Consider the following 19218-nt stretch of genomic DNA (forward strand, 5'->3'; position numbering starts at 1 on the left):
TTGCATTCCCTCAGCGGAAATATAGCCGGTCGGAAATAGCCAGAAGACAAATTGCATGGCAGTTCCTGCTTATCTATTCAACAGGGTGTGCTGTATGCACTGTACATACATACCTGGTCCCAAGCCAGCCATTGCTTGACTAGATCGGAGAGCAGTATCTACTTTGACATGTTAGCCAAAGAGAGCAGAAACAGGAAAATCAATTGCCTCTCGACTCACCATAGTGAAATGAACTGTTATAATAACTTTAGGGATCTTTGATGCTAGAACATCTATTGAGCGCAGTGAGGCTGCAGAAGAGATGAGGTTCAGATTCGTACATAGGAGTGTGTAAATAAATGCAAGAGGTAGTAACTGGTTCACCATCGCTGAGGCTCTGACAAATACAACTCGCTGCCCGGCTTCCACTGTTCTAAAACCAAACATAGCGAATACACAGCTGTGCACCCAAAATAACCAGTGTTCCCATGTAGCTGATGTGTGCCCAACTCCCCAAGTCATTATTTCCCAACTGCTAATAAAATAACCTGAAATATCTACAAAATCATCTTCCCCCTCCACAATCCACCCGTGCCGGGCCTTGGCTCTGCGTATGACGGCTCTGCAGAACCAGGATATTCTCCAGTGAATCAACTTTTGTGTCCTGCTCTTCTGCCCAAATATCGAAAAAAAAAAAAAAAAAAAAAAAAAAAAAAAAAAAACCCTCACTGTCTATCGCCTGAGAAGTGGACAATCATATATTTAAATGCTAAAGTTTACATTTTATGTTAGTATAGTTACCCAGCTCTTTGTTTTGTATTATGACATTAGAACCTGTCAATTCAGAGATTTCAATGTAGTTTGACTGGTGTTTTCTGATGAAATGTTCTCTGCTACGGGTAGCTCTGCAGGTAGTTATCTCAAGATCTCTAGTAGACGTCATTGCTCTCTATACTCAACCTCTTCTTATGTACTGTCCTGAAGAAAGAATTGTTGCCAATTTCTCATCATTCAGCATTGAATACCGCAGGGTGGTATTAAAAACACTCTCCTGTTTGATAGAAGAATTGAGATTGAACTGTAGAAGGTCTTAAACATGTCAAATGGCTGACTGAGCTAGGTAGCAGTGGTGAATGACATCATTATAACAGTAGGTTTTATAGATATTGTTTTTCTCACAAATTAGTAGAGAACTGAATAATTTGTTTGCTATTTTGATGGATATTCTTCTTCATCTATTCAACCAACCCAACCCACACCTGTGAGGATTTGAGAGGTTTGAGAGGCTGAGCAGTTGGGCACATATCAACTACATGGGAACCCTAGTTTTTTCGGGTGCACAGCTGTGTAAACGCTCTGTTTGATTAGAATAGCGGATTTTTGAAGAGTGCATTTGGCCAGGCAGCGAGTGGATCTGTCAGTCCCTGATTTGATGCATGTCAATATTATACTTCTGTATCACACCGTCTGAGAGCAAGTTGATATTGCCCTTGAAGAAATAATGCATTTACTTGATTTATAGAGGATAGCCTCTCAATAATGTCAGTTTTCTGACGGGAAAGCAGCTCTCAAGCAAAAGTCTTCAAAATTTACGTGTGCCCTAGATCGATAGATATGTAACTTATAGTTACCTAGCTTCTTGTTGATTTTCAAAAGTGAAAAAAAGATGACACAAGAGGCTCCCAATGTCAAAGCAATAAAAAAATAAAAAAAAAAAAAAAAAAAAAAAACCTAATGGAAATCCCCATTCCATTAGTATTCTTTCCCGTTAATGTGAATCTCCTTCCGTCTCCGCAAAAAATGCAACGCGGGTGTCCATAATTCCAAACTTCACCCCAACGGATGCACACATATCATTTAGCTCCGCTGCCCGATGCAGGACATCTGGTCGAAAAACTGGCGTTCTCTCAGAATACCTATACGTAGTGGGCGGCACTTCCCACTCGCAAAACACGCCGAGGAGATTCACCAAAGCCAGCCGAGGCGTGCATGCGGACAAAGTTGTCGGCTGCAGCAAATTCTCTACCTGCAGGGTAATGGGAATGAACTGCTTTTCTTCAATATGGATCATGGAAAGGGACTCCAGCGATGTCGGAAGGACTTGCGCAAGACGCTGTGCAGCTGCGGGACGCAGCCTAAGATCGTCTCTGTCTAGCAGATAGTTCTTACCTATCAGGTTAATGGCACTCATAGTCAGCGTTTTCAAGACCACGAAGTGGGTCAGGGAGCCGAAAGCGTCGTTGTCTCCTTCGTAATGCTCGTCTCCGTCGTAGGAATCGTAATCGTAAGCGAGCCAGAGGTGCTCGAGGGTGTGTCTGGCGAGCGAAAGGCCATGGAAAAAGTGAGTTGGCTGGAAACTGGAGTAATATGAATAGCTATCGCAGTGTTCGAATTTGAATGACTTGAGTTTTTCGCAGAAGTGGAGTTTGCTAAACATGCCGTCACCAGTATGGCTTTTGGTTATACTTATTTGGGTCACTTGAGAAGCTCTGGGTAGGTTTTCTAAAGACAGGATGTGGTCCTTGGAGAGATTGCCACCTTCATCTCCCTCTTCAGTTACCATATCTTCTTCACCACGATACAGTGGAGGATCTCCAATCTTTTTGCAAGTTACGCTTTGCATAGATGGGAAGAAATAGAAGGGCCACACGAACAAAGAATTAAGATAACCTTCAGTATCCCACCATTCCACGTGCAGGTGAGAGAGATGGTTTAATGCTGGTCGCGTATCAAAGGGTGGCACCCGTACTGCGGCGCGTCTGACCAATCTCAGTACATGATCAGTGTTATACGGCACAATGAGGCTTAATTTTTGAAGCCTGGGAACGGAGAACAGCAGCAGGGCCACCCAAGCATCCTCATTGCCAGCGCGCAAATGTGCCATCAATTTGGATGGTGCAGGCTCATCAGAAGGGGTGAAAAGTCGCTGGACCGCCTCATTTATTAGACTACTATCAATGCGTAGATCAGCCATGGGGCGCGGAAGAGTCTCGGGAGAGTCCCCGATGTTTATGTCGTAATTCTGCTCCGTCTCCCAAATATTAATTTCGAGGGTATAAGTACGCGATGCGATGCGTGGGCTCCGCAGGAGAGTTTGGACTAGGGAAACGATCACCTGGATGTCGGGTTCGACCAACCTGATATTCTCCGAGACGAAAGGGATAACTATATCGTAAAAATAACGAGAACATAAAGCCAAGTTCAGACGATGGCTTGACTTCTTCATATTCCGGACAATGTTGAGTATGATCTCTGGTGGGAGACTGGATAGATCTCGCGGGGCCATTGTACTCAACCCCGCCTTCTCATGCCCTTTTGCCCTTGGTGTGGAGTGCTGTTGTGGAGGTGGGTTCAAACAACGATGTCCACAGGTTGGCAGGACAAGTGGCTTCCAAAATATTGGCAAGACAAAGCAACAATAGCCAATAAAGGGACACCAGCTGTTTGATGGGACGCCCAGGGCACTTCGAGGAAGCCTCAAATTGGCGTTGTTGTTATTGATGTTGATGTTGCTGGATATTGGATGTTGTGGACTGTCTGCTCATTTTCAGAAGTCTGCCTGCTGGGCACGAAGATCAGGTAGCCACAGCCTAGCTTGACCTGGGTTAGCTCTGAGTCTTAATTTTGCCTGCAAATCCATTACAGATGTAGTTAGTTATCTGGCAGCAGGGGGATGAATTCGGCTTTCACTGGGTATGATTTTAGATTAACAGCAAATCATCTCGACCAGGTTGTCGAATTGGGTCTTCTTGACTCCAAGCATGTAGTTAGTTAGCAAACAGCTTTTTATTGGTCATTTCTAGACCATTTCCACGAGCCTTTTGCCCCTCCCCCCCTCGAGGGACCCCACATAACATCAGATCCATACGGAAGTAGTTAACTCCGTATCTTGGCCCATCCTTGGGGGTTGGTAAGGCTCAACAAGCCTAGGTTGACACGTCTTCGTAAGCTGGCATTGTTGGATTCCATGATTGTCCGGGGTTCCAAAATTCCCGGGTAGAAATTTTCGCGAGAGGTGGCCACAACCGATGGCAGCTGGTCTGCGCCTCCTGTGGTTCCTCAAAAGAGTCAAAGATGCTTGGGAGGAGAGAGAGATTCTTTGGGACAACGTGCGTGTCTTGGGTTGATTTGGGCCCAATGAGCCAGTTAGGGTTTCACTCGCTTTCCAAGATTAGCAGCCGGGCTGCCCTGATTGGACAGGTCGGAGCAATGCCCCCCGCGGTAATGTTCCGTTTTGGGCCACCCCGACTTTGGTTTAGTTAAAGCTTTCCCCGCATTTTGGCGTCGGTTGGGGCTGGCAGCACCTAAACTTTAGTGGCGACTGGCGGGTAATAGCCGATAAGGGCGCTCTCCGGTTCTCGGTATGGCCGCCCCCCCCCCCCCCCCAAATCGTCAGGTGCCAATTAACTCTGCTTAGATGTGGCGTCTTCTCATACCCAGTAACTAACTATTAGTGAGTTAGCTTTGCGCTTGGCTCACGCCAGTATTTTCAGGTTTTAGATGGCTACATGTAGGGATAGTACCCGGATGCCGATATGATGGACGGTTCAAACTCCTCAACTCTATCTTTTATCCCCTGCTCGATGATTCGTCATAGTTATTCTCCTGCCCTATGGATTTGCCGAGCAGACTGGCTAACTAGTGTATTCAAAACTTGAACTTCCGTGTCTCCGATGCGGGGTTGTTGTGCTTGCCGACCTTGGGATATTCCAGGTAGCTGGCGGGGAAGATTTACCAGACCTGCCAATTAGCCTGATGGTCAGGGTTGATAAGAACCTGGGACCTCCCCCGTTTGGTTCCTTGGGCGTGAGTACTTTTGTATAGTATATTTTGTTTTCTGTTGGCTGGTTATACTTGACAGTTACCTCCCATATCATATTCAAACGCTTCGGAATAGAACTACCAGCGAGCGACACCATATCCTCCAATCATGGGTCTCAAGGGAATTCGCACGGCCATGAAGGTCGATCTTCATAAGCCAGCATCGGAGCAGAAGGGCTTGCATGTATGCTGCTGATCTCATTTGAACATGCCCCAGCTACTGTGCTATTAAGATCACAATGCCTGGCTAACCACTCAAAACCCCTCCTGTATCTAGAACCGCTGGCATCCAGACAGTACGTAAACGTCAAACTGATGCTCCGGTTATCATCCATAAGGATTGATGTACTCTACTGTGTATATATATATATATATGAGCTAATAGACGTATGAGCTCAGTTCCACCCTGCGCATCGATCAAGAATGGGGAAGTCGTCAAGATCGAATGCTTGGACTGGACCGGCGGACAGATTAAAAATAACGATTCCGCCGACGACATGCGTGATATCGACTTGACTCGCGTGCATTATCTGACAGGGCCCTTTGAGATCGAAACTGCAGAACCAGGTGATGTGCTACTAGTTGAAATTCAGGACGTCCAGCCATTCCAGGACCAGCCATGGGGATTCACGGGCATCTTTGATGCGAAGAATGGAGGCGGGTTTCTGGACGAGTTCTATCCCAATGCGTATGTAATTGTGAATGTTTCATTTTGCCCCCTTTAGTTACGTATGCGTTTGCAAAGCTTCAGAAACTTATGTCAAAACATATGACACTTAGCGCAAAAGCAATTTGGGATTTTGAAGGCATATTCTGCTCGTCTCGCCACATCCCGCATGTCCGCTTTGCTGGATTGATCCACCCAGGGATCCTGGGTTGTGCCCCGTCAGCCGAGGTCCTAGCTGAATGGAACAGGCGCGAAAGTGATCTCCTCTCGGCCAATGCGGGTTCAGTAAAGGTTGTGGCTAAGCCACCTGAGCCAATCAATGTGCACGCAGGCAGTGCTAGTGATGCCATCAAAGCGAAAGTGGGCAGGGAGGGAGCGAGGACCATTCCTGTAAGATTACGTCTCCTTTCAGCGTGCAACTATCACATTAAGAGCAACCAGTGCAAAAAAATTTCTAACCGCCACCAACCCACAGGGCCGGCCCGAGCACGGTGGCAACTGCGACATCAAAAACCTCAGCAGGGGCAGTAAGGTGTATCTCCCCGTCCATGTGAAGGGCGCCAAATTCTCCGTGGGCGACCTTCATTTCTCGCAGGGTGACGGCGAAATCTCCTTCTGCGGTGCCATCGAGATGGCTGGCATCATCACCATAAAATTCAACGTCATCAAGAATGGCATGGCGCACATGGGAATGAAGTCGCCCATCTTCCACCCGGGACCAGTGGAGCCACAGTTCAGCCCTGGCCGCTACTTGACCTTCGAGGGCTTCAGTGTCGATCACCACGGCAAGCAGCATTTCCTGGATGCCACGGTTGCGTATCGTGAAACTTGCATGCGTGTCATTGAGTACCTGCGCCGCTATGGCTATGACGATTATCAGATTTATTTGCTGCTGAGTTGTGCGCCTGTGCAAGGGCATATTGCAGGCTTGGTGGATATTCCAAATGCGTGCACGACACTGGGGGTGCCCATGGATATTTTTGATTTTGATATTCGGCCTGAGTCGAAGGTGGTGAAGATGGACATGGGCAGCTGTGCGTATACAAGTGATAGAATGAAGTAGGGGATGTTCTTCTGGGTTTGGGGACTACTTGAGCTGTTATCTATCGGCTTAACGTTGTATGCGTGTATGTCTGGATGCATTTATTCATTTATTTGGCTATTCGATGTTTGAAATGCTGCTGTTGAATGATTCTTGAATTGAGGGAGTTTGCCTCGACGAGCTTTGCACGTATGTATTTATTTAGTTGTTTCTTTTGATGTGGTTGAGGGAGTAAATATTCCGTCCGCCACTCATTTCGGACAGAGAGATTTATCTTGACACGAATTCTACTGACAGCAGACTTTTTCAACTATTTAACCAACCTACATCCATTTTTTTTCAGATGCAAAAAGCTCCCAATTCCCAAATTTGCCAAACGTGATATAGTATCCCGCGGCTGCCGCGTCCATCCATAAAATCAACGGTTCAGCAGGGTCACCTAGATTCGTCACCGTGGCCGCTTTGCAAGTCCCATGGTCCTCGCGTCCAAGTCGGCACCAGTCTTCACCTCCGCTTCCGACACACAAACGGTACCAGAGCAACCCGGTCCGGATCATACTTGCGTTTAAGCTTGTTTCAGCCGTGGATAGTTTGAACCATATGCAACATGGCTGCCAGCGTAGGTCGAATATATCCACCTTAACCGAATATTAGTTGAGGTCATATCATGAGGTAATGCATTTTCGCCATGTCTCCCCGTGGAACCAGAAATGGAAATGAGAGGAAGAAAAGGGGTGAACCCAACCTCTTTAGAATACGAGCCCAAATTCGGCGCTAGTTTTGTAACAACACCCATCTTCTTGAACGTGATGTGGTCAAGGATGGCCTTTGGCTGTTTCAACGGGAGACCCATCCCGCCATCCTTCAGCGACGATGAAATGTAGCAATGCATTCCGCCAGGCTGGATTCAGCGCCGTTTTGGGACCAGTGTTGGCGGTGAAACGTTTAATCTATCCCAGGAAATGTTGGCATATATGTATATGTATGTGCGTAGTAACACTGGGAACTCCATTGGTATTTATGATTACTCTCGCTGGTTCTTCAGAGAACAGGCAGCCAGGAAATGAGAGCCTCGAGCAGCCACGAGGGTCGAGCACTTAAATCCAAGACGAAAAACCATTGGAACTTGACAGAAACGAAATAAGCAAAAAAGAAGGCAGCGTAGCGTCCCTTTGGAAATAGTTGTTATTTGATATATGTCAGCAGTCAGCCCCTGTCATTGCCGATTTGAAAGCTTTAATCTGGCGCTCTACGGTCTGGGGATGGCGCACATCGCCGGACGGGGGAGAGTTCAGCAGAGCGGATAATCTATCTGGGGCTTTGCATGAAGCATGCAAAAGATGGCCTGAGAACTGAGGGCATGAACTTGAAAACGGGTTCATTTGATCCCCGATCCATCAGAAATTGGAATGCAACTAGAGAAATGAGAATGAGAACTCGCAACAAGAAACATAATAAGTTGGTTTAAGCAGACTAAAACTGATCAGGGTCAACCATAGCTATCTATGTGAGTACTCGGCATCATAAACGCCCCAGATAAAAGAAGTAATAGTAAAAGCCAGGTGAAGGTCGCAAAAGCAGTAACGGAGACGAAGACAATGGCAGAAAGGATGTAAAGTATGGAGAAGAACCGGGTTTCAACCAAATATTTACTGACAGTAACTTCAACACGCTCATCTAACCCCCCCAAAAAAAGGGAGAGGAGCAGAAAATGACAAAAGCAGATATTGGTTCAATATTTTGCGTATTTCTTTTCTTTCTTTTCTTTTTGTCCTTTTTTCCTTTTTTTTTTTTTTGTTTTTCTTGTTTTTCTATTTTCCTGTTTTCCCGTTTTTTGATCGAAAACACCAACGCAAGCACAACCACAACCGTGGATATGCCGCGAACAAACTTCCTTCCATAATTAACAATCTAGGTAGTGAGGTAATATATGAAGCTCCGCTCCGCTCTGCTTTGCAGTACCCCTCAAATAACCATTCAACCACCAGTCCTCACAAATCTCCCATTAGCCCTTCAAACCCCTCATCCCCTTCGCCTCCTTTACAGCTCCGCTCTTCATTGGAAGAACTTCTTAAGCATCTCCTTCTCCTTCCTCTGCTGCTCAGCAATAGTCTTCTTAACCCTAGCCGTCTCACTCACAACCGCCGCATCCCCAGGCGCCAGCCGACTCGCCTCCACCAAATCCTTCAACGCAGCCTCATCATCCTTAAGCCCCACAAGCGCTACCGCACGTCGATAATACGCCTTCGCCCGATCCGTATCCTTCGCCTGCGCAGCCGTGGCCGTCTCCAGCGCAAACCCAGCCCAGGTCTGCGCATCGTCAAAGCGCTTCAATTTATTCGCCAACAGCGCCGAGTTGGAATGTAACGTGAAGCGTAGGACGGACATTTGGCCCTGTAGCTCTGGCGGATCGGAGTCGGAGGGCTCCGGGCACTCGTTCAGGTAGCGGAGGGCCTTTTGGTATTTTTCAAGACCTAGATCGAGGTTGCCTGACTTAAACGCCTTATTGCCAAATTCCTTCACCTCAGATGCGATCTTGTAATATTCCGCGCCAGAAAGTGTCTCCCCGGCATCCTCTGGGTAATCCTCATATTTATCACCGGTTTCATCGACAGATACCTCTTTCGCAGCTTCATAGCTGTCACCAGATAGCTGACCACAGTCCACCACTTTAACCTCCTTGTATGGCTTATCGCTTGTGTCTGTCTGGGACTTCTCGATTTTGCGCACGAGCCCCTTGCCAGTGATGACTTCACCAAAGACGACGTGTTTCCCATCGAGATGCGGGGTTGGGACGGTGGTGATGAAGAACTGGCTGCCGTTTGTTCCCGGGCCGGAATTGGCCATAGACAATAGGAAAGGGCGATCATGTTTCAAATCGAAGTTTTCGTCGTCGAACTTCTCGCCGTAGATTGATTCACCGCCTGTGCCGTTGAATGCAGTGAAATCACCACCCTGAATCATGAATTGTTTGATGATGCGGTGGAAGATGGAGCCTGTTTGAGGCGCTTAGCTATGCGCAATTGGATATTTATTTCCGTGTGTCCCCGGGGCGAAGGGTGTGGGAGTCCATGGATATGCATACCCTTGTAGCTGAGCAGTTTCCCCGACTTCCCCTCGCCCTTCTCGCCAGTACAGAGGGCGCGGAAGTTTTCTGCGGTTTTAGGGACGACTGTATGACGAGTTAATAAACATTGGACATTTCAAGCAGTAGTTACGCAATAAACACACCATCGTCGAACTAGAGTCGAATTGCACAGTCAGCTTCCCCCTGTTCAATCGGGAATTGAATTCAATGACTTTCAACTCCAGACACTGAAGAGAGTAACGTACCAGCTCAAAGACAATGCGACCCTCAGGCTTATTTCCAACCTCAATGTCAAAGAAGACGCGCGGTCGACCTACGTGCCCAGCACAGCCGAGATACCATGTCAGTCACGTTCAAGCGCATCGCGGGGGCTGCGGGTGTGGTTGGAGGGGAGTGAGTCAGAGGAGGTACCTGTAGTTTCGGCCATAGTGAAGGCAGAAGGAGACTCACAGACAGCAGAGAGTAACAGCGAGTGAGGAAGAGGAGAAAGCGAGCGTGAGATAATGGTGTAGGTGGTATAAACGTATATATTAATTTTGATATAAATGTTGTTTTTGTGGTTGGAGTCTCGTAGAAGCTTCTAGACAAACAGTGCAAACCGCCCCACCAGCAATCGCATATCAGATCGCATAAATAGTTAACTGTTATCAGATGGAAATGCAGATACTAAATGGCAAATATATGCATGGTAGTCGTACATTCATGTTCAGATGGTATAATCAGGCGTATATATATATATATATATATATAATTAACCCCGTAAAATAAAACCAGTCCTTCACTCCAACAATGACGCCGGCAGCTTGAATTCATAGAGCTGTCTCCCAACGGAATCTTTCTTCGCTGCATACTCTCCAGATCCCTTTGCAGTTCCATTTTCTTTCTCATTGTTACTGTCTCCATTCCCATTCCCATCCGTCTTCTGCTCCCGCTTAGGCAACGTCGTGTCGATTTGGATGGTAACCTATGCTCGAACCGTCAGCATCCACGTCATATCCACTCGCACGCATATCCAAAAGGGACATAGAGAAGGGAGCCCAGAGGAGGTAGGAAGAAGAATCTAAGCGTATACCGCTCCATCTTCGCTGCGGTAATCCACACCCACCGGTCCGTCGTTCACCAACCCCACATCCATCATCGCCTGGAAGACGCCGTTCTTAACGCGGTCTGCCTCGTACATCTCGCTCACTTTACTGTAGAAGTAGTCGTACAGCTCTTTCGCTTTTGTTGCATCGGCTGCGCGGTGGAAGTCGGGTTTGTTTCCTCGTTTTATTTGGGCGTGGAGCGTGAATTGGGATACTACAGAGAAAGAAAGAGAGTACATCATTCCACCCGTCAATAAAAAGTTTAGGGTATTTTTTTTTTGTTTTTTTTTCTTTTTTTTTTCTTTTCTTTTCTTTTCTTCTTTTTTTTTTTTTTTTTTTTTTTTTTGTAAAATATCATCCCGAGAATCTGTTGCTTTCCATTTGAACTGAGGTTTGTATTTACGAACCGCATAGAACTTCGCCCTTTATATCTTGTACGCTTTTCTTCCACTGTAATTTAACTCAGGAGTTAGAGACTGTATTCCAGAACTGGAACATGGGTCAGACGTCTCAGGGCATACTGTTCCTCCGGCATCATCGGGCCATATCTTCAGCTTCAGCACCTTCGCTGCCAGGGACTCTGCATCTTTCTGGGTGTCTTCGGGGCCGACTGCGGCAAAGACAAGAAGACCCTTGCCGATGGAAGAGACGAGCTGTTTGTCGACAGTGACTGATGCCGATTTGACTCGTTGTAGGACAGCTGGAAGAGGAGATGTTAGATCTGGAGAAGGTTGCTCCGTAGGCATAGGAGAGAAGAGGTGCTGTACCTTTCATGATGATCTCGATATGATCTGTAGGAGGTCAGGATCGGAATCGCGATCTCTTCAAGAGTACGGAGCTTTAATATGTATGTAGGGGTGGACTCTATATCCTTTAGCGATTTCTGCGTAGACAGTTATTCGATCCGGAGCATATTGCGGTTCCCCCGTAGAGTGGCGCTAACATCAAAGCACCGTTATACGCAGGTCAAACATCAGTTTAAGCCGCTCTCTCTGGATCTTCGAGAAAACAAACAAGGAGATATTTATCCCACGTAATAAATAAATATAAAATACTCCTCTGCTGTCTCTGCTGTCTCTGCTGTCTCTGCTGTCTCTGCTGTCTCTGCTATAGCTGTCTTCAGTGACCCGCTGATGCAGCTCTGCAGGCGCCTCAAGGTAACATGTGTCCGCAGTCTTGGCGCTTCCTCCATTAATTAGTTAACCAACCAACACCAACCACCGACCACGAAAGCAGCCAGTGAACGGACGCATTAGCTACTTACCACAAAAACTCTCCCAAACTCGGCGAACTCTGCGAACTCTGCTAAGGTCCCACGTTGCCCAGCAGACTCTGATATCGGACAGCAGTTCGACAACAGCATCACCCACCAGCTGCCTCTACGCCGTCTCTACCACAAGGCCATTGCTTTCACCGCTCCCGGTTTGCATTCCTCTGCCACCTCCTCACGTCTCCCACCTCGCTATATCACGACCATTCTACCATTACTACCACCACCACCCACCACATCCTTCATCATATCGTCACTAACTGACCACTTTGAATGCAGCAAGCAAGGCTACGTCTATGAAGAGCAGCCATGACATCGCGAAAAACACAGCAGGAAATTGACAAGACCTTCAAGAAGGTTGGTGAAGGCATACAGTCCTTCGAGAGCATATATGAGAAGATCAAGTCCTCCTCAAACGCTGCCCAAAGAGACAAGCTCGAAGACAACCTGAAACGCGAAATAAAAAAACTACAGCGGTTCCGTGACCAGATCAAGACATGGGCTGCAGGAAATGAAGTCAAAGACAAAGGCCCGCTGTTAGAGCAGCGGAGGGCTATTGAAACTGTGCGCTTCGCCATCCTCCCGGCCGGGTCTTCTTCTCTTCCTCCCTGACTTCTCTGCCACGGACGTGATGAAGCTAACCTGAGAAATAAACAGTGCATGGAGCAATTCAAAGCCGTTGAGAAGGAGATGAAAACCAAGGCTTACTCAAAAGAGGGTCTATCGGCGGCAGCCAGGCAAGATCCGAAAGAAAAGGAGAGGACCGAAACATGCGAGTTCCTGTCCTCCACCGTCGACATCCTACAGCAGAAGATCGAGGCTTTTGAAGCTGAGGAGGAAATGATACAGGCGTCGTTAAAGAAAGGGAAAAAGGATGCAGCAAAGACCACCCGGCTAGCCGATATTGCGAGGATATCAGAACGACATCGATGGCACCTGGCGAAATTGGAACTGCTTCTCCGTTCTCTACAAAACGGCCACGTCGAAACGAGTCAAGTGCTGGATATCAAGGATAGCATCAAGTACTTCGCAGATGATGGGCATAATGCCGACTTTTGTGGGGAAGATGAGACGATATACGATGATATAACACTCGGGGACGACGAGGCGCAATTCGGCATGCCCAACGACACTGACCGCGTATCATCGCAGGATACGCAGTCGATACAGGATGATGATGCAGACATGGGTGTACCCAGGCCAGCAAAGGCGAAAGCGGACCCTGGTGCTACTCGACGGTCATCAACGCAGGTGAAATCACCACTACCCGTCCTAGCTACGCTACACCTCTCCGGGCCCTCGTCCTCATCCGGTAACACGATGAAACCTGCGCCTTTACCTACACGATTACCAGGCGAAACGCTGAAGTATGCTTCAGCGGCTGCGGCGGCTGCAGCAAGTGACAAGAGTGGAGTTGGAATCGCCCCGCTTCCTCCACCACCCGGTGCAAGCCCGGCTCTTTCCCATGCATTGCCCGTCTCCAAGGCTTCCTCAACATCTTCGCCACAGGTGCATCACGCACAGCCTGTACAAAGGCTCGCATCTGCAGCTGCCAGCGTGGATGATTCAGCTAGTAGCCAACAGCAATCCAAATCGCCAACATTGAGTCCCAGTGTTCCCGCGGCGAGTCAACCAGCGACAGAGCCACCAACCCCGGCAATGGATAATGTGGAAACCGTTTCCCCGCCACAAGAACAGCAGCAGCCAGAGCCAGAGCCAGAGCCACAACAGCAACAGCAACAGCAACAGCAGCAACAGCAACAGCAGCAACAACTACTACAACAACAACGACACCAGAGACCTAACGGCTCCGCAAAGGAAGAATCCACAACCGCTAACACCTCAACAACCGCTACCACGGACGAATCCGTCTACCACCTCCCCCCCGGCCTCCAAGACCTAATCCAATCCTTCGAATTAACCAAATCCCGCATTTCCATGAACCCAACCAGCACAGCCTCAACTTCCACTCAACGTCTCCTCACAGCCTCCCACCACACCTGCCCGGAACCCAGCGACTCCGAACGACCCCACCACTACAGACCACAAACCCCTTACAATACCCCTCTCTACTACCCGCAAGAACCGCTGCCCATCTTCGACGACCCGCGCCTCTACGAGACCAGCCGCATAGACACTGACACGCTGTTTTATATATTCTATTACCGGCAGGCGAGCTATCAGCAGTTCCTGGCCGCGAAGTCGTTGAAGAATCAGAGCTGGCGGTTTCATAAGCAGTATCAGACATGGTTCCAGAGGCATGAAGAGCCGAAGACAATTACGGAGGAGTTTGAGCAGGGGACGTATCGGTTTTTTGACTATGAGAGTACATGGTTAGTTTCTTTTGATCTATCAACCGATAGTATCTGTGTTTTTTTTTCTTTTTCTTTTTCTTTTTTTTTTCATCTTTTTCCACTGCTAACCACTATGAACACAGGATGAACCGCCGAAAAGCCGATTTCAAATTCGTCTACAAATTTCTGGAAGATGACTTGTAAATAGTATTCTTTTAAAACTTCTTTTTTTACGAAAGAAGGAAGTAATATTTAGATTATTCACATCTCCATGAAAAGATGAAATAACTTATCTGAGACCAAAAAACAAAATATCCTTTTGGCACATTCCAAATTGAAGTACATGTGAATTTAACTTGACCAAAAAAAAAAAATTGTACCGTCTTGCTGGTATTCTCTCATTCTAGGTAAGTAGGGTACATGGGCGAGCTGGGCTCATGGTTCGTTAGTTAGTTTTTCTATATACGTGCATCACCGTAGGGGCGGGGAGGAGAGGAGCAGAGGAGAGGAGTACGAGCTAGGTATAAGAAACCATGGTCTACAAATTTGATTATTCCTCTCAGACAACATTTCGAGTCCCTTGTTGTGCTGACTGAAGAGATGCCGTATCCCGCTAAACTCTCCGTCCACTTGCGCCGTTGGCATCACCGTCTCCCGGACACCTCCTCTACTCTGAAGTTCGTTCTGTGCCAGCCCCTGCCGCATCCCCCCATTCCCTGAATCCAAGGCCTAGGCCAAGGTTCCCCAGTTCAGCCTTGCGGCAGCTTGCTTGCTGTAGATAAACAATTGGGTCGCCTTCTCTTTTCCTCCTTCACTTATTCATTTCACATTTCACATTATACACCGTCGCTCCTTTACGGGTTAGTAAAAAGATCATCATGTGCGTTGCAGTTAAGGCGATAGAGAAATTAGATCTTAAATCGTATGATTATGCCGTGGCATGGTTCTACAACTCTACCAACTCAATACACACAGCATGTTGACATGGGAGAGTCCGGACAGGTCATGAAAGTAAAGCGAGTGAGGCGGCCATATGCGCTGGGTTTTTTTTTTTTTTTTTTTTTTTTTTTTTCATTATTGAATTACTCCCTAGAGGGTGTTATTACTATTACTAAGGAGTGATTATGTTATTGCACAGCTTCACTTTTGTGACCTGGCATCTGAGTTTGGAATATCGTAGTCTCGGTTTTTCCGGGGCGGAAATCAGCGTCAGACAACATACTGCGGAATACGAAGCGGAGGTTTCATGAGAAGGCTTCTGCTTTTAGGATTGATGTATGTGTGATTGAAAATCTTTCCATTTCTAGTTAATCTGCTGTGTTGTTTGTTTTACCACATGTGTAATAGAGATAAGATTCAACACAAATTGGCAAGAGTTCCAACAAGTCCGTGTTCGACTGAATTTTCGGAAGCGTTAACTAAAATAGAGGAATGGAAAAAGTTGCAGAGACCCAGGGGTGGGAAGAGATGCAAGGTAGTTTTCAAAGGTGTAGCAAGGTACTTATATGACAGAAGACCGTCAAGGGGAAGAGAAGGAGAAAGTTCTGCCCACGAATATTGTTGATGGGGGGCTTATGTGGTTGTTAGTTCTTTCGTGGGACAAGTTCATTAGCAGCTTCATTATTTTAGATGGTTCCAGTATTTCCAGCTGGTCCTCTACTAGCTCAAGAGGGAATGGAATGGGTGAGGTTTATGTACGATTTTAGATACTATTATTCTAGGGCCCCTTACGTGCATGCCGAAGAATTCCGTCCTCGAAGAAGTTGGACTGATATACATGCATAGGCCACTGTTTGCTCCGTCCGCATTGAAAAAAAAAAAAAAAAAAAAAAAAAAAAAAAAAGGCCCCCTTGGTTCTCATCAGCAAAAGTGTACCGTAGGAGCTCGGCCTGCGCATAAGTTCAAATGAGAAATGGACATCTGGAGGTCCCGACTGGGGCGTCCGTGCGGATAGGGTTCCGGTATTTGAAACGGTGCCAAGCGAGGTATGGAGATTGACAACAATGTATATGCGGACCATATGTCAGGTACAGGCCTTCTTCGGCCTGTAATTGAATAACTAGACACAGCCTCCCCTCCATTGAGTCATTCCGAGCTAGGTGGGTTGGTGGGTGTATTTTTGACAACCCACAAAAGATCCTGGTGAGCTGACAATGATGCGGAAGAGTGGGCCTTTTTTAGACTAGTTTCAAGGTCTCCCTATCAGGGAGGCTTGCGGTCATTTGGGGACCACGGAGCGGCCGCGTGTTCCAAGAAAGTGCATCATACGTAGTTGATGTGTATCTAGGGGAATTTCATGCCCTTGCAGAACAAAACTTTTCATGCATAAGTACATAACTACGTAGTTATGCATGTATATAGGTTCAGCATCTAGTTGTCGTGCGCCCACATAAAGCGGGTGCTGAAAAACCTGAGGCTCGACATTCCTCAGGGCTGGTAGGTCAAGGGATTAGCGAGGGAGCTATAATCATAGGCCACGCCTCACTTTCTCCAGAAACTGGCGGGGGTTAAAATGGGCACCTTCTTCAAAAGAAGAGGTGGAAGTGGCACTGTGCTGTACTGTGGTGTAGCTTGTTGTTTGGCAGTGCTTCTGGTGCTTGCTTCTTCTGCTTCTTCTCCTGCTGCTGCTGCTGCTGTTGCTGCTGTTGATGATGATGGCGATGTGAGGCTTGTGTTTTTTTTCGTTGGCTTCTTTGGTGCAAGATGTTGGGTGAACGTCGCTGAGCCTAAACAGCAGCGGATGACTAAGCTGCCGCTACCCAAACCCAACTTGTTGACAGGAACAACTGCGCAGCTTCATCCCTTCATCCAATCTTGTCCCGTCCAGTGCGTTCAACCAGTCCCACGGCGCCACGACTGATTGGTGCCACCACTTCAGACCGTTGCTGTTGCTGACGATATTTGGCGACCTTGAACCTAGTTCGCCTACTTCAATTGACAGGTCATTCCTTTCTCTGCATTATCCATAGGAATGCACTGTCTTGAGCACTCCTACATGCTCTCAACCGGCTCCAAAGGATCTGAAACAAACTTTGCGGATGGGACCTGACCCCTTGCATTATCCATGTCGTCATGTTGCTTCTTATTTTTGTTTGGAAGAGAAGCCAATTGGTTGGAATCTCCACTGGAGATGCATCGTTGGACGCTTTCGAATTCAAATGCCGTCACGGACGGAAGGCCTAACCATCTGGCTGTTGTTGAACAGTAAAGAAGACCTCTAGATATCTAAGCAGGCCCCTTTGGTACAATCCCAACCAAACATTCTTTTCGGGCCGTTCCGAAACCCCGATCGCCTGGCAAAACCTTGATTGTTTTCTGTCATGTAAAAAATGAGGCGGGGAGACAAGACAAGGGTAAGGCTATCTATCACTGGAATGTTGGACAGGAAAATCGAGGGGAGAAATCACCCGAGGATTTCCCTCTCCCCTCTTCCCCCCCCCCCCCCCCCCCCCCCACCCATTGCTGCCTGCCTTCTATCAGCCTCTTTGCTCAGAATTAGGTGGTTTGGTTTCTGCTTGATATTACTATTTTTTTTTTTTTTTTATTTTTTGGCCCATGGTGCCTGCGCCGTGAAAACTGCGGGACAGTCGGGCGACCCAACGGGAAAACTATTCGTAAGGTCATGAATAATAATGCTTGTGTGCGCTTGGCCGCTTGGACTGGTGTTCTCCTGTTATTGGGCAGCTATTGTTCCCAAATTTCCCTTTCCCTTCTCTTGTCTTTTATCCAGATTGGATCTCTACTCTACACGTCGATGTTTTATTCGAAATGTCCAATCGATGGGTCAGTGTTTCGGATATCTTCCACGTGGAGATTGTCTTCGAACTCGAGACCAAATCGTATATTGCCTCTGTCATTGTTGATATTCCAGAGCTCTATGGATGTGCACGGCTCAGACTGTTCGCATCACTTCTTTTTTCTGCTATATGATACCTTGTTCAAAATTTAACTCCCTCCCCGCAGAATCTACCTGGCGATTGGTGGCTTAGTGCCATCGATCATCAGGGTCCTGGCCTGCATCCCAACGTCACGTGTTAGGCAATACGAGGCATGGGAGAGCCCTATCCTAGAGCCGCAGAGCACAGGTTCTGACGGGCATACTTGCAGCGCGGCAAATATATATATACGTCCCCCTGGGGTTGTCAGTTTTCCTTTTTGTGTTAAAGTCAGTTTTCAACAACTCTTAATCTTTATCGTATAGAAACACATCACACATTTCCCCGTCTTTCTCTCTGCAAACTCCGTTAATTCCCACATCTCACACAGGGCAAAACACATAACCTTCTCATACAACAAAGCCGTTGTCAGAATCTGGCATTCTCGCAAAAGCTCCAAAAGCTCTCACCACACCATGGCTCACAGCCGGAACTACCAACAACATCAACCCCAGCATTTCCACCAATACAGCTCCGTGAGTCGCAAATTGCCTATAATAGACTACGCAAATCCAGATCTGACCCAAGCCGTGACTGCTCAGTATCAAAATCCAGCAATCCAATATCCAAGCTCCTCCATCGCACCGGCCATGAGCTACTCCTCATCAACGGATAGCAACAGTTCCACGAGGACGGCGTCCAGCATGGCCTCCATGGGCAGCGCACAGCCGGCATACTACATCCATCCCACCACTTCAAGTTTTACAGACCCAAACTATCATCAACAACTACGCCAAACTTCCCCCCCCAACGCCATCCAGGACTATATAATGGTCACTCAGCAGAGCCCGACGACGCCGGCAAAATCAACTAGGGGTTCTGGTGTAGAAAGGTAAGCTTTTTTCTGACGTTCCCAATGATGTTGCAAACAGCTCCCTGAAAGACCACTCTATAAATTATTCACACTGCCCCACACTGCCACCCCTAGAGTGACTATCAAAATAATTAGATAAATGAAAAGCTTCATGACCGAACACACAGGCAGAATCAGATTACATGGATGTCTGAGAGAGCTCTGTCGATATCTCAGAAGAGCT

The 19218-nt window shown here is 47.4% G+C and overlaps 8 protein-coding genes across 8 annotated transcripts; 4 read left to right on the top strand and 4 right to left on the bottom strand.

Moving 5' to 3' along the window:
* Window positions 1-1747: 1747 nt before the first annotated feature.
* PAAG_03332 (hypothetical protein) lies at window positions 1748-3265 on the bottom strand (the record flags this gene model as incomplete). The annotated part of the gene is made up of 1 exon (XM_002794741.1): window positions 1748-3265. The coding sequence occupies one exon, from the start codon at window positions 3263-3265 to the stop codon at window positions 1748-1750; it is 1518 nt and encodes a 505-aa protein (XP_002794787.1).
* Window positions 3266-4909: 1644 nt separating this feature from the next.
* PAAG_03333 (formamidase) lies at window positions 4910-6530 on the top strand (the record flags this gene model as incomplete). The annotated part of the gene is made up of 5 exons (XM_015844928.1): window positions 4910-4984; window positions 5078-5100; window positions 5186-5488; window positions 5581-5857; window positions 5943-6530. The coding sequence occupies 5 exons, from the start codon at window positions 4910-4912 to the stop codon at window positions 6528-6530; spliced, it is 1266 nt and encodes a 421-aa protein (XP_015701902.1).
* A 302-nt stretch (window positions 6531-6832) lies between these two features.
* On the bottom strand, window positions 6833-7401 carry PAAG_11584 (hypothetical protein; the record flags this gene model as incomplete). Its single annotated transcript, XM_015847207.1, has 2 exons — window positions 6833-7147; window positions 7255-7401. The coding sequence occupies 2 exons, from the start codon at window positions 7399-7401 to the stop codon at window positions 6833-6835; spliced, it is 462 nt and encodes a 153-aa protein (XP_015703116.1).
* A 1163-nt stretch (window positions 7402-8564) lies between these two features.
* Window positions 8565-10024, bottom strand: PAAG_03334 (peptidyl-prolyl cis-trans isomerase D; the record flags this gene model as incomplete). Its single annotated transcript, XM_015844929.1, has 5 exons — window positions 8565-9505; window positions 9595-9681; window positions 9741-9750; window positions 9843-9910; window positions 9949-10024. 5 exons carry the CDS (start codon window positions 10022-10024, stop codon window positions 8565-8567), a joined length of 1182 nt encoding a protein of 393 aa, XP_015701903.1.
* Window positions 10025-10375: 351 nt separating this feature from the next.
* On the bottom strand, window positions 10376-11428 carry PAAG_03335 (D-tyrosyl-tRNA(Tyr) deacylase; the record flags this gene model as incomplete). The annotated part of the gene is made up of 4 exons (XM_015844930.1): window positions 10376-10561; window positions 10670-10896; window positions 11090-11132; window positions 11204-11428. 4 exons carry the CDS (start codon window positions 11426-11428, stop codon window positions 10376-10378), a joined length of 681 nt encoding a protein of 226 aa, XP_015701904.1.
* Window positions 11429-12261: 833 nt separating this feature from the next.
* On the top strand, window positions 12262-14450 carry PAAG_03336 (CCR4-NOT transcription complex; the record flags this gene model as incomplete). The annotated part of the gene is made up of 4 exons (XM_015844931.1): window positions 12262-12516; window positions 12610-13629; window positions 13750-14285; window positions 14390-14450. 4 exons carry the CDS (start codon window positions 12262-12264, stop codon window positions 14448-14450), a joined length of 1872 nt encoding a protein of 623 aa, XP_015701905.1.
* A 780-nt stretch (window positions 14451-15230) lies between these two features.
* PAAG_03337 (hypothetical protein) lies at window positions 15231-17106 on the top strand (the record flags this gene model as incomplete). Its single annotated transcript, XM_015844932.1, has 9 exons — window positions 15231-15288; window positions 15427-15521; window positions 15676-15703; window positions 15771-15822; window positions 15910-15940; window positions 16127-16231; window positions 16428-16523; window positions 16608-16682; window positions 16741-17106. 9 exons carry the CDS (start codon window positions 15231-15233, stop codon window positions 17104-17106), a joined length of 906 nt encoding a protein of 301 aa, XP_015701906.1.
* Window positions 17107-18597: 1491 nt separating this feature from the next.
* Window positions 18598-19114, top strand: PAAG_03338 (hypothetical protein; the record flags this gene model as incomplete). The annotated part of the gene is made up of 2 exons (XM_015844933.1): window positions 18598-19013; window positions 19054-19114. 2 exons carry the CDS (start codon window positions 18598-18600, stop codon window positions 19112-19114), a joined length of 477 nt encoding a protein of 158 aa, XP_015701907.1.
* Between the last annotated feature and the right edge of the window lie 104 nt (window positions 19115-19218).

The sequence above is a fragment of the Paracoccidioides lutzii genome (assembly GCF_000150705.2).
Source record: "Paracoccidioides lutzii Pb01 unplaced genomic scaffold supercont2.7, whole genome shotgun sequence".
NCBI lineage: Eukaryota > Fungi > Ascomycota > Eurotiomycetes > Onygenales > Ajellomycetaceae > Paracoccidioides > Paracoccidioides lutzii.